A 16,104-nucleotide genomic window follows, 5' to 3' on the forward strand; every position below is an offset into this window, starting at 1 on the left:
TGCCGGGAATCCATAGATCACAAGGTCAGGAACTCGAGGATCATTGAAACCTTCTCGTTGGGCACAAATTTTTTCCCCCTTTTTCAAAACCCTAAACCCCATGATTGTTTTGATATTTAAGGGCCCAATTTTCCATTTTTAATGCAAAGTCATCTCCCGTCATTATTTCAATTTTTGTTTTTTGGTTTTTTGACATGTTTTGTGAAAAGGGCATAATTGAGCCAAAAGGGGAAAATGCAATTTTTGGGAAAACCCCAGTGACGGCCGCATCGGGATGGCCCAAAGGGGCCCGGGGCGGATCAATGCGCGCCGGAAAAATTTTGACTCCAATCAAAATTGAAGAGCCTTTTTGATAATCAACATTGAGGTTCCAATAAAAATCAAAGTACAACATTTTTGAATGGGATACATTACCCATGTTTTGGGACAAGCCTTTCATTTTCCACATTATAAAACCTTTTTCACTTTCCCAAACATGTTTTAATTTAAATATTTTATTTACTACCTTTCCAAACTACATATAAGTTTTCCCCTCTAATAAATATGAAACGTTTAAAAAAGAGATTTTATGAAATTTGTTTTGGAGTTAAAAAAAGAGAGACTAAAGTGGGAAGTTAGAGATGGTTTTTTTTTCCCATTTGACAACCCAAAAAGGAAAACTTTTCTTTTTTAAGGGGAAAAAGAAGTATTTAAGAACATGAAATTATTTAATTTTTCAATCAAAATTTTTACTAAAATTTAATATTCACCCAAACCCTTTTGTTCCCGGGAACTAAAATTTAAAATTCTCTCTCAAAAAAGTGTTAAAACCATCTTTCAAAAAATTTTTATGAAGCTTCTTTTTTCTCTTTTTTTTCTTCATATCTTCATTCTTCTTTTTCATTTAGATGGCTTATGAACATAAAGATTATAGACAACAGCCCAAAATATATATAAAATTTTGGGGGGCCCATGACCCAAAAACCAAAAAAGATTTTAGCAGTTTGTTTTAGTTAACAAAAAGATAAAAAGAGAAGAAAATTGATATTCCGTTTCAACATCAAAACCACAAATCCACATGTAATAACTCAGGTGAGGGAACTCGAAATCCATGAGCGGAATGTAGTGAAGATCACCGCTCTTCTCCGCATTGGCTTCGTCTTCGTCTTCAATTTCGAAAATCGTGCACTGAGTTGAGTCCCTCATCACATTCGGCGTCAGGAGAGCTAGGGCGGGAGGGGTTTTGATTTCGGATTTGTGGAAATCGTCGGAATCGATTAGATTGAGCCATGGTTTGCAAACGGACTTGCTGATTGCGAGGATTCGGATGGGCAGGCGTGAGAGGATGGTGGTGGTGATTTCTGACGGTAGATCTCCGAAGAAATCACGCTCCATTAATGGACTCAGATTTGGACTCAATCACTCGCAATGAAGAAGAAGAGGCAGAGCTGGGAATTGGGGCTAATCAATTGGAAATTTGAAGGTTATTTTTCCCTTGTTCAATTTAAATTTCGAAAGCAATGCCATTTAATTTAAAATGATCAATTTATTGGAAAATAAGGAGTTATTTTATTATTTTCCATTTTTTTATATATTGTGTTGGGGATAAATATATACTACATCCATCCACAATAATCGATTAATTTTAACATTATGAGCTGTCCACCAAAATTATCAATTCTAAATATAAAATGTTTTAAAAAAAATACTCCGATCTCATAAAAGATGTCTCACTTTCCTTTTTAGTTATTCCCACTAAAGATGTCACATCTACATTTTTAGAAAAAGTACTCTCTCACGATGATTAAATATTATTTATTCTATTTCCACCTAACACACAAAACAAAATCTCCTAAAATTTTGTGTCGTCCCACAAGTGTGACATCTTTTGTCGGACATAGTCACGTAGGGAGTACTAACTATACACATTATTTAAAATATGAACTCCATAATCCATTAATACTATTTCCATCACATTTTCCCTCTATCTTCCTTGTTTTATCCATTGCATATTAAAACGCAAGCAATTTATAACTTCGTGCCATTTTTTGCTTACTTACATACTAAATTTAAAGTTCACTCTGCAAAATTAATTATTGATAAAACAAGGTGGATTTAGATAAAAACACGAACACCAACAACGATTACTATAGCTAGAAGCCTAGAATCAATGAGAACAATACATCATTGAGTAACACAAACACGAACAAGATAAAGTACTAGCGCGATAGGATAACAACACAACAAGATAAATGATAACACACACATGACACGATAAGAAATCCTTCAACACAAACATGAACAAACGCAATAACAATGTGATTTGATGTGTTTATACGAACCTGTTGAAAAATGGAGATTAATATTATGAACTAAAATGAGAATATAGGCAACAACCCACAATATATACACATGCTGGGGTTGAGATATCATGCATGCCTAGTATACCCGGACACATAGACCACACAATAAAGAAACCTTCTACACAAATACGACAAGATGACGATAAAACGCAAATGTAGACTAATATTTTTATGAATTATCAAACCATTGAAATACTTTATGAATCTGTATTTTTATTAGTTTACACATATTATTTTGTTATACTATTCATTTTTTTGTTAAATATTTTTTCAAAAATAGTACTGATACTACATTTTACTATATGTATTACTAGTATAAAGTACTTATTTTATGTAATTTTTATTGCATCTTATTACTTGTATATCAAAATAAAATATTTATGGAGTTTAAATATTTGTTATCTAATGTAGCATTACTTTTTTTATTTTTTATTTTTAATTAATATATTATTTAAGTTTATTTTTAACAATTATATTAATTTTTTAATATTTAATTCCGCTCCCTCCTTAGTTGGGTTCTGGATCCGCCACTGTAAACTACTAAGTACTCCGTATAGTATTTCCCATGTCCTACATTAAGTAAGTTTTTCATATAATAACTATTATTAGTCAAAAAGGTTGCAATTATCAACCCACGGTCTCACACGCATTATACGTGTTTTTTTCCCTTCTAGTTTTGCTGATGTGAAAAACATGGCAGAAAACACATGCTCACGTACACCATCTACTTTTATGAGATTCAAATTATTAAAGGGATGGAAATATATATATACATAATTAATACCCCCATGCCTCTATTCATTATACCAACAACCTCATCAAAATAGAAATTTAGTAGCATTTTCATGGCCACCTCTTTCTTGTTGCCTTTGGAACTCATGCTTCTAATTACATTAAACATCTTCTTCATGCTCACCTCATCTGCACAACTAACCGATCTCACCACCGATCGAGATGCTCTTCTCACGTTCAAAAAAGCCATAACTGTCGACACACGTGGCGCGTTGAGCAAGAAATGGCTCACCAACACTTCCATCTGTGACTGGGCCGGCGCCTCGTGTGGCATCAAACACCAAAGAGTCACAGCCCTCGATCTGTCCAACTTCGGCCTCCATGGAAGCCTCTCTCCACATCTCGGAAACCTAACCTTTCTCCAGTCCTTGGACGTCAGCTCCAACAATTTCACAGGCGTCTTACCAGCTGAGCTATCTAAACTACGCCATTTGAAGATAGTAAACGCGACATGCAACAACTTCAGTGGAGAAATACCGAGAGGTATCCTTACAAACATGTCGGTATTGGAATATATTGATCTGAGGTTTAACAACCTATCGGGCACTCTCCCAAGAGATATATGCAATAACACTCCGAAACTGAAGACATTAACTCTCATAACGAATCAAATATCTGGAAAAATTCCAAGGAGTATACACAAGTGCAGCAAGATGGAGGAGTTGAGCTTGTCGACAAATATGTTCAATGGCAACATACCAACCGAAGTTGGGAATCTTACCATGCTTACACTTCTATCTATAGATGATAATGATCTCCAAGGTAACTATACTAATCTGTTTATAATTAATGAAATGGAACTTTCACATTGATTTAACTATTCTACTTAACTTCATTTTCCCATATTTTGATAGGAAATATTCCATCTTCTAACTTCAACGTTACGCGTTTGAAATTCATATACATCGATGGCAATGAACTGTCCGGAAGCATACCCAAAAATTTGGATAATTTACTCAACCTCAAGTGTTACGTCTTAGCAACAACAACTTAACAGGTGCGATCGAGGAACAACTTATATCTATCTTGATCACACTTAGTTTTGTGTTAAGTCAAAATTGTCAGAGTTCTTGATTTATATTATAACAGACTCACATTCACAGGCGAAATTCCAACCTCAATCACCAACGCTTCAAATCACCAACACTTCCCAGCTTGGTTTTATTCATATGAGCAGTAACTCATTTGTTGGTACCATACCCGACTTGGGTAATCTAAGACAGCTGCGATTCCTTAGTCTACATCTGACTGGATTGAGATTTCTCTCTTCTTTTACAAACTGCCCAAATTTGAATGTCTTGCATATTACTAACAATCCGATGATGAATAGTACCCTTCTGTCTTCCTTTGGAAACTTGTCTACTTCACTTCTCAGCTTTTCAGCATCTTACTGCAGCATCAGAGGGAAAATTCCTGCTGCAATTGGAAATTTGAGGAATTTGGTGATTTTGGATTTATCCAACAATCAACTCCCAGGATCCATCCCAACTACATTTTCGATACGTTGTAGTCATCAGTCACTCTACTTAAATATTAATGAGTTGGAAGGATCATTATCCCATTCCCTTTCCAATTGTCAAAGTCTGCAGCTTCTTAATTTTGGAAACAACAGAATACAAGACACTTTTCCGGTTTGGATGGGAAATCTCACTTATCTTCGAGTCCACATATTGGCATTCAACAACTTCAGCGGTAAGCCGGTAACATTTCTTCTCTCGCTCCCATTCCCTAAGCTGCAAGTTTTTGATATATCTCATAATGCATTCGTTGGCAATCTGCCACACGGATATATTAGGATTTCAAGGTGATGATGAATGTAAGAGAGATTCATCGAGGAGAACAAGATCAGATTCCAATTTATACAAAGTCATTCATATTGACAATGAAAGGTTGTGATCTAGAATATACGAAAATTCTGACAACTTTCACAACCATCGACATGTCATCCAACAGATTTTCAGGCAGTATCCCACACTCCATTGGAAATTTGAATTCCTTGATATATTTGAATCTGTCTCACAATTGCCTTACGGGAAATATACCTGCATCTTTAGGAAACGTGACAGAACTCGAGTCTTTGGACCTGTCTTCAAACCGATTGGAAGGGAAAATTCCAACAGAGTTAACAAAGCTCACATTTCTTTCGGTGATGAACCTTTCCATGAATAATCTTTCGGGGATGATACCTCAATCCAATGGCCAGTTTTCCACATTCGAAAACACATCATATGTTGGGAATTCTCGACTGTGTGGATTTCCATTATCACGACAATGTGAAGGGCCTTCGCCTCCAGTGATGTTGGAAGAAGATGATCATGATTATGGTATTCTAGAAGGATTCTGTTGGCAGGCTGTTGTTTCCGGGAATGGATGTGGATTCGTAATCGGTGCGATTGTAGGTTGTGTGATTCTTGGGTTTGCAAGGCCTAAATGGTTGGTGGAATGGATCTATAGATTTTACAGGAAAAAGATGAGAAGCCATAGAAGAAGATAACAAGGTTGGGCTTCAACAGTATTGTCGTTTACTTAACATTTATTTGCATGTTATGTTGAACTTTCTAAGTGATGTTGTAAATTTAAGACCATATAGAATATAGAGTGGAGTTTTGCTCCACAAAAATATAATCTTCATTTTTTAGATTTCCTTATGCATGTAGTAAGTACTACTCCATAAATGGACAATTATGTGCTTAATATTCATGAATTTGAGCACCAAAATTATTTGCGGAATATAATCTCGTTCCTTGATTAAAATACGAAAAATTATAGCATTCAACTTAGTGCCTATTATAATAGTTTCATCATATAATCATCATATTATGGTAGTCATCAATTTCAATTTTGACTAGATAAGTGATAGTAATATTTATTTTTTTTATAATAAACTACATTTTCAATTTGACTAGAAGTGAATATATAGAATACCCTATTTTATATTATAATCAAAATCTGCAATATAAAATGCTGTAAATAACAATATTTTAAAAAAAAACATATTTCACCATAAAATAGAAAATGTAGAAGACAAATAAATGGAAAAATATAGAAAAACACATAAGTTTGTTTGTCACCTTATTTTCTTTTACTTCAGCGTGTTTGAACATCAGAAACTCTGTCTCCATTAATGGAGTAAGATTTCTTCACAAATCAACCATCAAGATCACCACTAACATCCTCTCACGCCTCCCTCTTCGAAGTGTTGCAATCAGCAAGTGCGTTTGCAAACCATGGCTCAATCTGCTCGAGTCCAGCCATTTCGAAATTAAAACCCCACCCATCCTAGCTCGCGTGACGTCGAATAATTGGTTGTCACATTGCATGATTTTGAAATTTAAATTATAAAACTGAAATTAGAAGAAATTAAGAAATATTTACTTCATATAAATATGTGTTTGTTTAGATAAATTTATTTAGTGATATGTTTAATGGAATTCTGAGAACTAATACAAATAAAGAAACAAAAAATTCAAAGGCCATTTAACAATTAAAATACATTATTTAAGATATATAATCTTTAAGATATATAATCTTTTATTAAATTTAACAAATGATGTCATTTAATTCTAGGTTCCTAGGTAAATATTGGGAAGAAAAACCAATAATGACAACTTCTTTCTCTCTCCTCACCCACAATTTCTTTCTCTCTCTGCAGCCAAAAAAAACTGATGCCTCCGCCATTGATGCCGCCTCCGCATTTTGGACTTTGTCCCACTTCACCTTGTTTCTTTCTCTCTGCTCAGTCTCATCAGGTGAGGGCAGAGACGTGAACGCCGTAGGGTCGGAGCTCGAAGAAAGGAGCTTTCCAGCGGCACTCCGGGCAGGGTGGTGGGGTCAGCCGACCCCACTCGACCCCACCTAGATCCGCCGCTGGTGGCCGTCTAAATGGGAAGTTGGCTGCTTTGAGGGACTGCCTCAGTTATTCATAAACATGGGACGATGAAAGTGTCATCTAGTTGATGAAGGAATACCAAGTCGAGGAATCTTGGACCATAGAGTACAAGTTGAGTACTACTCATTTGGATGCGCCGTGGATGCCTCACTCGGATCTTGGATGCAGGCCGTTGGATCTGTTGGTGTGTTAGTTTAGAGTCTGGTGACTCTTTGCTTTCTCTCATTCGATACCAGACTCTCTCTCTCTCTTGTGAGCTGCTTCTCTCTCTTCTCTCTCTTTGGATTCCGGCACTGAACGCCGGCCATCTTCTCCGATCTTCTGTTTACCTCGTTGGTTCTCGGTTCTAAAGAGAATCATCAGTTTAGTTTCTGAGTGTGTGAGTCTTTGAGCATTCCTTCTCAGATCTAGGGTTTGTCCAACCTCTTCGTTGGATTCTTGAGAGATTGGAGGTTTCCTTGAGAGTTCTTGTGTTGTAGAGAAGAGCCCTGTGGTTGTTGTGAGTTCTGTGTGACTCAGGTGGTCTCCTGTGTAGTAGCAGTCGGAGTATCCCTAGGGTTAGGGTTTGTTTACTTCGGGGTGCTCCCTTGAGACTAGTTGGTGAAGATTGAGGAGGAGTTTTTCTAGTTTTAGGGGTGGGCGGTTTTCTTGTGAAAAGGGTTGGCTTAGGCTCTCGTTCCCCACTTGTTTTGCATGTTCAAGTTGCTTTTTCAACTTTCTTTTTCCCGTTGCTTTATTTTTTTTTGGATTTCTTTTTAAATTTCTAAAAGTGTGTACCCCAAAAGCTTGAACGTTTCCTTGGTGAATTACCTATCCACCCCTTGCCTTGAGTGCCCCCGGGCCCCCCCATACATTGGGTGATTGTGAGCGGGAAATCCTCTTGCCGGGGTACACGTGGGGAGATAGGAAACTCTTACGGACTTGAATCTTAAAATTCCGAGATCACTTTGAGGTGACTCTGTGCGTGTGTGTTTTTCGTATAAGGGGTTTTTTTGCATGAAAAACCCCTATATTTTGTTTTAAGTGGTCTATTTTTTTGTGTGTTTAAGACCCCTCGGAAAAGGGGGGTTAAATGGCTGCTCTCAGTTCTTGGTACTTTTGTGTGTGTTAAAATTTTTTTCTCAAAATGTCCCCCGGTTGGCTGCCCCCTTTTTGGGGGAAAAAAAATGATTTTGTGTTTTGGGAAAACCCAAAAATAAGGTGTCTTAATTTCAACAAAAGGGTTTTCAAATGCGGTGAGGGTTTTCCACGACGGGAATGCAAGAAAAAGGGCCAAAAAATGAATGAATTAGCTAGGTCTATTATTATCTAAACCCTTTTACGACTCGTGATGGAAAATTTGGCCCCATTGTGCCCCTCGGTGTGGGAAAAGCTAGATACTGCTATTTTTGAAACCTCAATGCATCAAGAATGTATTTCTGGAAAAATTTTAAGTTTAAACTTGATCTTTCAAGGACATTGAGGATAATATTGACATTTTTCAAAAGCTTGTTCAAGACATTAAAAGGTCTGGTGACAAAACCATTGATGAGTATACTAGCATTGCCCCCAAGAACTTATCCCGATTCTTATAATGATTTTAAAATTTTTGCCATTAAGTATGGTAGGGTTCCCTTTTAAATTTAATCATTAGTTCTTTAAAACCCAAAAAAAGGCTTAAGGAAAATCAAGCTTTTAAGTTTCTCGGTCAAAGGCTTTAAATTTTAAAAGGGGAGATCTAAAAAAGGGGGTAATGGGACGGTAACTCTAATGGGAATGGAAAAAAGAAGGGAAAAGGGTGGCCCAGGTCTAAAAAAGGGAACCCTTAAGGCTAATGAAAATGTTTTAACTGTGGTAAATTTTGGGCCCTTAAAAAAGGGAAATCCCCTAATCCAAAAAAGCGAGAAAAATAATAATAATAAAGTTGGTTTCCCCTTCAACCTAGCAAAGGGAAATTTTTGATTAGGGTTTTTTGCTTCATGACTTTGATATTTTTTTGTTAACTCTCTTTGGCATTCTTTTTCCATAAAAAAAAGGGCTAATTGATTCGGTTTAATTTATCATATCTCTTTTTCAAAAATGTTTTCCCCCGATTTAAAACCCGGGGGAAAATACCTTTGTTTCTATCCCAAAATGAAAAAAAGTGTCGGATTCTTGGCTTTTGGTTCCCGGTGTGTTTGAAATTTTTAATGGCTTTTGTTAATTTGAAGAATGTGGGTATGTGTCGATTTTTTTCAACACGCTCTCATGTCATTTTTGGAACAAAAAGGGTTTTTGGGGGTAAGTGGGGGCGGGAGTGTTATAAAAAATGCAAAGGGTGCTATGTGTTTTTTTAAAAAGGGAGAAGAATTAAAAATCTTATGTGTTTTTGCTCAATCGGACTGTGTGGGTAATCTTGCTAATGTGGTTAGGGTTTAAGGCCTTTTGGCTAAAACTTGGTCATATGAGTGAAAAGGGTCTTAATTTTTTTTTTGAAGAAAAATGAGTTGTTCCCCCGAAAATGATTTTCAAAATAATCCCCCCTTTTGTGACACTTGTGTGTTGGGCAAACAACACGAGTTCCTTTCCCCCACCCCATTTAAAATGTGGGTCGAGTATTCTTGATATCCCCCACATGGATGTTTTTGGGGGACCGGCCTTTTCTTCTCATTGGGGGTTGTATATTTTTTGTCCATAATTGATGATTTCCCCGGGGGAAAGTTTGGTTTTTTTTAATAAAAAATAAGTCGAAGTCTTTGAAAAATTTTGATTTGGGAAAAAATTCTTGTTAAAAAATTGGGCCCGGAAAAACCATTAAAGTCATTAGGACGGATAATGGTATTGATTTTTGCAATTCCCAAATGGATGCTTTGTGCTCCCAAATTTGGAATTAAAAAAACAAGACCACTCCTTATACCCCTCGGCCCAAAAAGGAGTTCTTTTAAAGGATGAACCCGAACCCTTTTGGAAAAAGTTAGGTGTCTTTTTTCCCAAAAGTGGTCTTTTAAAAAAATTTTTGGGGTGAACCCTTGACTTCGGCATACCAGGTAATAGGTCCCCCTCGGTCCCCTTTTAAAAGGGGAAATGTCCGAGTCTATATTCAATCTCTTTATCCCTTTAAAGTTTTTTTTGGGTGTGGGGCTTTCATTACTCTAAAATTTTATAAATTTTGGGTCCCGGATCCGAAAGGGTATTTCTTGGATATCCGGGGAAAGGGGTTAAGGGTTATAGGATTTGGAATAGAAGTGAACGGTTTTAGGGTCATAATAAGTAGGGATGTGGTCTTTAATGAGGATGGTTCCCGTCTTAAGCCGACCTTTTTTCCTCTCCTATAAGTCGACAATGAGCCTCTTGTGAGGTGGAGTCCAGCGACACTCTCCAGGGTGGAGCCATCTAATGATGCTCCCAAATGAGGTGGAGCAGAAAACAAATCCTATAGCCCAGACCAACCAGACACGAGCTTGGGCCCCCTTGACCTTTTAACCCCAAAATGTCTCTTCATGATGACCAAATTGTTTAGCTTTAACATGTTCCTAATCCTGGTCCATTTTAAAGGGTTACCTCTTTTTCTAGAGATAAAGTCGGGGAAAGGGAAACCTAATCCCCGAGGTTTTGGGGCCCTTTTTAACTTGGTTAATCTCCTTTTTTTTTGAGTCGATGGAAATGAGCCCCCTCTTATTGGGGGGCTCAAATCCATGTTTTGGGACATGTGGTTTAAATAAAGGGGTGAAATCCCTCCTTTTATGTTAATAAAACCCGGATTCTTGTGCCTGCCCCGGTGCCTTTTGTTGGTTTTTGGGGTGGCTATTTAAGTTGAAAGATGAGATTGAGGGGGTTTAGGGGACAAGGCTAGGTTTGGTTGCAAAAAAAGGGGTTTTTCACGGCCAAAAAGGGGGGGGAAAAAATCGAAAATTTTTTTTCTCCAAAGGTTAAGTTTTCTGGAAGGGGATGCTTGCCTTAAAGTGCTCATTTTAATTGGGGAAATTAAAGCAAATGGATGTCAAAACGCTTTTCCCTTTGGTGACTTGGATAAACCCATTTTAAAAAAACCGGGTGGTTTTGTGGATTCCAAAAATTTTCCCCCAAACATGTGTGTTTACTTAAAAACTTTGTATGGTCTTAAACAATCTCCCAAAACGTTGGTATTAAGTTCAATACAATATATAGCCATCACAGAGGCTATGAAGGAGGCTATTTGGTTAAAGGGAGTTCTTTCTGAACTCAAATTCTTGCATAATACTCCTGTTGTTTATTCTGATAGCCAGTCTGCTATCCAATTGTGCAAAAATCCTGTTTTTCATGATAGAACTAAACATATAGATGTTAGGTTCCACTTCATTAGAGATGTTGTTGAAAAATGTGAGGTTTTGTTGCATAAAGTGCATACTGATAAAAACCCTGCAGACATGGGCACTAAGTGCTTACCTGTGGAGAAACTGCTTTCTTGCATTAAAAGGCTGCATTTTGATTGTGGTTAGCATGTGCATATGCATGTCCCGGGGGAAAGACCTTGATGATTCATTAAGTCTTGGCTTAGCTGAAATCACAAGGCAGTAAAAGTCCTATAAGACTAATTGGCTTGTCATCTGGTGTCTTATTAGGCAACCTGGCCTTATCTCTTGACTAATGAGCTTTAAAACTCTTTGGTGTCTTGAGAGGGCCTTGTAGGCTATGATGAAAGCAACACATGACCGTGGCTCTCCTCTATTTACCCAATTTAGTCCAAGGTGGAGTATGTGAAGTATGGTGGACTCTAATTGTGATTGGGCTTGATTAAGTTGGTTGGGCCAATTTAATTCAGAGGCCCAAGTGTTTATTGGTGACCCATGATTGGTTTTGGCCCAATAACTTAGAGGGATGCTCCGATGGCTGCCACGTGGATGCCTCACTCGGATCTTGGATGCAGGCCGTTGGATCTGTTGGTGTGTTAGTTTAGAGTCTGGTGACTCTTTGCTTTCTCTCATTCGATACCAGACTCTCTCTCTCTCTTGTGAGCTGCTTCTCTCTCTTCTCTCTCTTTGGATTCCGGCACTGAACGCCGGCCATCTTCTCCGATCTTCTGTTTACCTCGTTGGTTCTCGGTTCTAGAGAGAATCATCGGTTTAGTTTCTAAGTGTGTGAGTCTTTGAGCATTCCTTCTCAGATCTAGGGTTTGTCCAACCTCTTCGTTGGATTCTTGAGAGATTGGAGGTTTCCTTGAGAGTTCTTGTGTTGTAGAGAAGAGCCCTGTGGTTGTTGTGAGTTCTGTGTGACTCAGGTGGTCTCTTGTGTAGTAGCAGTCGGAGTATCCCTAGGGTTAGGGTTTGTTTACTTCGTGGTGCTCCCTTGAGACTAGTTGGTGAAGATTGAGGAGGTCCTTGGCCCTGTGAAGTCGTGTGTGTGCGACCTGAGCCATATCCTAAATCTTCTGAACATTGTTGTTATTTCAGTTTAGATCCACAAGGATCTTGCGTTTGATTACTAATACTTCTACTTAGTGTGCAGGTGTATAATCGGATAAAGCTTGTGGAGTCCAGCCTGGTTGAAGGCTTGGCTAGTAGCTAGGGTTCCTGATTTGTACTCTCTATACTTAGTGTACTTCGTAATCTTACTATCTTGTAGCTATTGTTGTACTTGGCTTGTAATTTCTGAGACTAGCCATCTCAGAGATCTATCAATAAAGAGGTCCCGGTAATTAGCGAATCCCGAGTGATCTGATCCCTACAATTTTGATAAAACTAAAATTCACTATATTATACCTATCAAAATTTTCAAAGATGGTGACATTTTGATGTTGCTGAACAGCAACCAGCACATCTACTACTCCAACAAGACGAGAACTACTCAAAATGTTGACATGTTTAAGGATGCATCTAAAAAGTGTACCTTCGCCATGATTTTCACTCCTAGCCTTTTATCATTCGAGAGTTTTGGGATCAAGAATGTGTTCTCGTTCTAGTTTATAATATTATACATTTGTGAGTTCGTGTTTTTACGATTGTGGTCATATCTAAGGTTTCATTATTTGTAGTGTTCGGGTTTGGCCTTATCGTGTAGACAAGACACAAGCTAGCATATATATTTTGGGATGTCGTCTATAATCGCGTTCTAGTTCATAATGTAGTCTACATTTGTGCTTTATTATTATTTGGTCGTATTTGTGTCGAATTTATGTCGTGGTGCATGTTCGGGTTTGGTCTTATATCCAACATTCATGATATGTCAAGGCTAGCTAATGCTATATTGTGGATTGTTGTCTATAATCTCGTGCTTTCATAATGTTAATCTGCATTTTGTCAGTATTGAACTGTGTCAACACAAATTAAATTGTATAGTTATCATGTCCGTGTTTGTATGAGACGTACTAATATTGTTTTTCCGATTGTTAACGATTTTGAACCAAAATCACCAATTCAAAATTCTAGAACAATGGCACCCGAACTGTATCATCTGAAAAACAGGTCAGGCCCGATAGACCATTTATGAAATTTTCAGTTGCAAAACCTGAGCAGCTGGTCTGTTCTGGGCCAAATTTACAGTTATGATTATGATTTAAATGACAAATTTCATCGACTTTAAATCGTATGGAACAAATACGAAAGATTCAAAAATTATGGTTTTATTCGCATTTTAAAAGTTATGGAAATGGAAAGAAGCCAGCAAAAATTATAATTAATGATAAAAGAACATGTACTCCTAAAACAGGAAACATGCATTCTAATATAGATTTATATATTTGCAACATCATCGAACTCCTTTTTCTATAGAACGATTGTTAAGAGCATTGATATGAGATAACGAAGACAAATAGTGAAATCGAGAGAGCGAGTCGGGAGTGATGCAAATACATACACAGGGAGTCACCCTAGGTTAAAATTGGCCCCAAAGTGCAAAGCAAAAAGACCAATTATAAGCCATTGGATCAGAAAATTGAGGGCCTAGATTGGATTATAAATGTATTATCATGGTCATTACGCAATGTTATTATAAAGGAGTTCTTCTCAAAACATAATCTCAATAAAATTATGTGCTTACCATCACAGATTCAAACTTGAGCAGATGCTCCATGGCTCTTGTATCCATAAATCACAGATGCTTTAGCTTCAATTATTCCTAGACCAATTTCCTGCACTAGAAATACAATTGTCAGCCCGGACATGGCATCCAAAGTGTATGAAATGATGTCGTTGGAATCAAATGGGCAAAATAAATATGAACTCCCATCTTGTTGCAACGACATCGTTTCTTGAAGACAGTCTTTGTGTCGTAATAGTAAACAAGGCTTCATAATTACATTGGGATACTCGAGCATATTAGAACATTTAGGCATACAAACCTAGATTAAGTTAAAAGCTCATAGTGATCGTCAGTGAAAGCCGGTTCTAGGCGACAGAAAGCTTGGGGTGTGGAGAATTGCATTCACACGAAAATTATTTCCACTATAACCTTCAAACATCTCAATCTTCCTAATAGTTTTCGTCTTGTCAGAGTAGTAGAACAGCAGGTCTTCTTTATATATACTCCATCAGAATGTCACCATCTTCGAAAATTTTAATAGGGGAAACAATCATATAGTCTCCACAAACGTACTGATCTTTGTTGATAACATATTTCATTCTCCAAGATGTGTCAACCCCATATTCTTCCATCACCCAGATGATGATTTTTTCTTCAAATGAATTATCACAAAGGCATAGGCTACCCGCCAAAGCCGACAAGCTCCCTAGAGACCCTGGATTCACCAGAGGGGGGTGAAAGAAGGTGCTGAAAAGCTCTGTTTCGAGATCAAAGCAACAAATTTGTGTTGGATCCGCCAGCAACTAGTGAAGATTTCCATTAAAAAATATCCCAATTGCGTCGAACAGTACCAGGGCAGCGGGTATGACGCTTCTCCATGTACGAGTTCCAAGAGTGTACACCTCACAATGAGATTTGGTAAGCCTAATATTAGGCGAATCCTCTGTTCCGAAATCATAGTCATAGACAATCCTAACCACCTTATATTGTCCAGTTGTTTTGGTCACTCCAAATCCATACGCGACTTCATCAGATGACGAGTGGAGAGAGTCTAGATACGGACGAAGCTTGATACAGCGCCGTGTTATAGGGTTGCATACATAAAGATGACAAGGTTGGTCGCCGGTCAGGAAAAGCAACCCATTAGCTGAACCCTGTATTGTTGCATGCACAACGTGAGAGCTGACGTGTGCACGCGACGTAGATGGTGACGCATGAACCTAGTCATGTTAGTAGGGGAGTATGTCAAATAAAGCGCGTGCTACATCCGAATTGGCATGTGGGAGGAGTGTGGAGTCGTGTGGAGCTGCTGGTAACAGAATGGTGATGTGGATAGAGCGAGTATAAGAAGAGGGGGGACCACAACTCTGAAGGCTGTCAATTGTGTGAGTGTCATGGGCTAGGATCTTGGATCCGAGGCAGAGTCATTATTCTCAATTTCCAGTATCATTCTCGTTTTCAGTGCTAGTTTCCTTATTTGGAGTGTATCGTTTTTATCTTCAGTTCCTATCAATAAAGCTCACTTTATTCCAAATCTGCTCTGTTGTGTGTTATTCTCGTTGATATTGCTATTTTTAGGTTCTTAGCTCTTAGATACGGCTGAGTACCTATCATGTATCCGTGAAGCGTGAGGGAAAACAAACTTGGTGACCGAGCTGTAGCGGAGATGATGGTGTTCAAGATCAAGCTTGTCTTCAAATTCAAAGATTTCGTACGAGTTAGTCAACACACAAGACCGAACAACAGCCATCCCCGGGACTGATTTAGAAAGATGTAACTTGACAAACTCGCGAGTGTCGAGTAGCTTAAGCCATGATCTGCAAACACACTTGCAACAAACAACTGCTCTAGGAGGGAGCCGTGACAGGATATTGATAGCGATTTCCAACGGTAAATTCACAATGAATCCGCTCGTCATTTCGAGATTGTTCAGAGTTTAAATGGTCAGAATATCCAGATTATTGCATTCTGCAAAATTTATCCCAATTTCTTCATCATTTCGCAACGAGTAAATTCAGCATTATGAAATCAATTTCTACACAGTTAAAACCTTCTACTATTGAAATTCTAGTAATTTCATGGTATCAATTTCAAACTCCAAAACCTCTGTAGCTAGGATAGGGCTTT

The 16,104-nt window shown here is 37.8% G+C and overlaps 2 protein-coding genes across 2 annotated transcripts; one reads left to right on the forward strand and one right to left on the reverse strand.

Moving 5' to 3' along the window:
• Window positions 1–3,187: 3,187 nt before the first annotated feature.
• On the forward strand, window positions 3,188–5,628 carry LOC125206673 (leucine-rich repeat receptor-like kinase protein CLV1B). The gene is made up of 2 exons (XM_048105912.1): window positions 3,188–3,896; window positions 5,189–5,628. The coding sequence occupies exons 1-2, from the start codon at window positions 3,188–3,190 to the stop codon at window positions 5,626–5,628; spliced, it is 1,149 nt and encodes a 382-aa protein (XP_047961869.1).
• An 8,377-nt stretch (window positions 5,629–14,005) lies between these two features.
• LOC125206675 (F-box protein At3g07870-like) lies at window positions 14,006–15,895 on the reverse strand. The gene is made up of 3 exons (XM_048105913.1): window positions 15,575–15,895; window positions 14,829–15,131; window positions 14,006–14,296 (listed from the first exon to the last, which is right to left on the reverse strand). Exons 1-3 carry the CDS (start codon window positions 15,893–15,895, stop codon window positions 14,006–14,008), a joined length of 915 nt encoding a protein of 304 aa, XP_047961870.1.
• Between the last annotated feature and the right edge of the window lie 209 nt (window positions 15,896–16,104).

The sequence above is a fragment of the Salvia hispanica genome, chromosome 2, assembly GCF_023119035.1.
Source record: "Salvia hispanica cultivar TCC Black 2014 chromosome 2, UniMelb_Shisp_WGS_1.0, whole genome shotgun sequence".
Lineage (NCBI taxonomy): Eukaryota > Viridiplantae > Streptophyta > Magnoliopsida > Lamiales > Lamiaceae > Salvia > Salvia hispanica.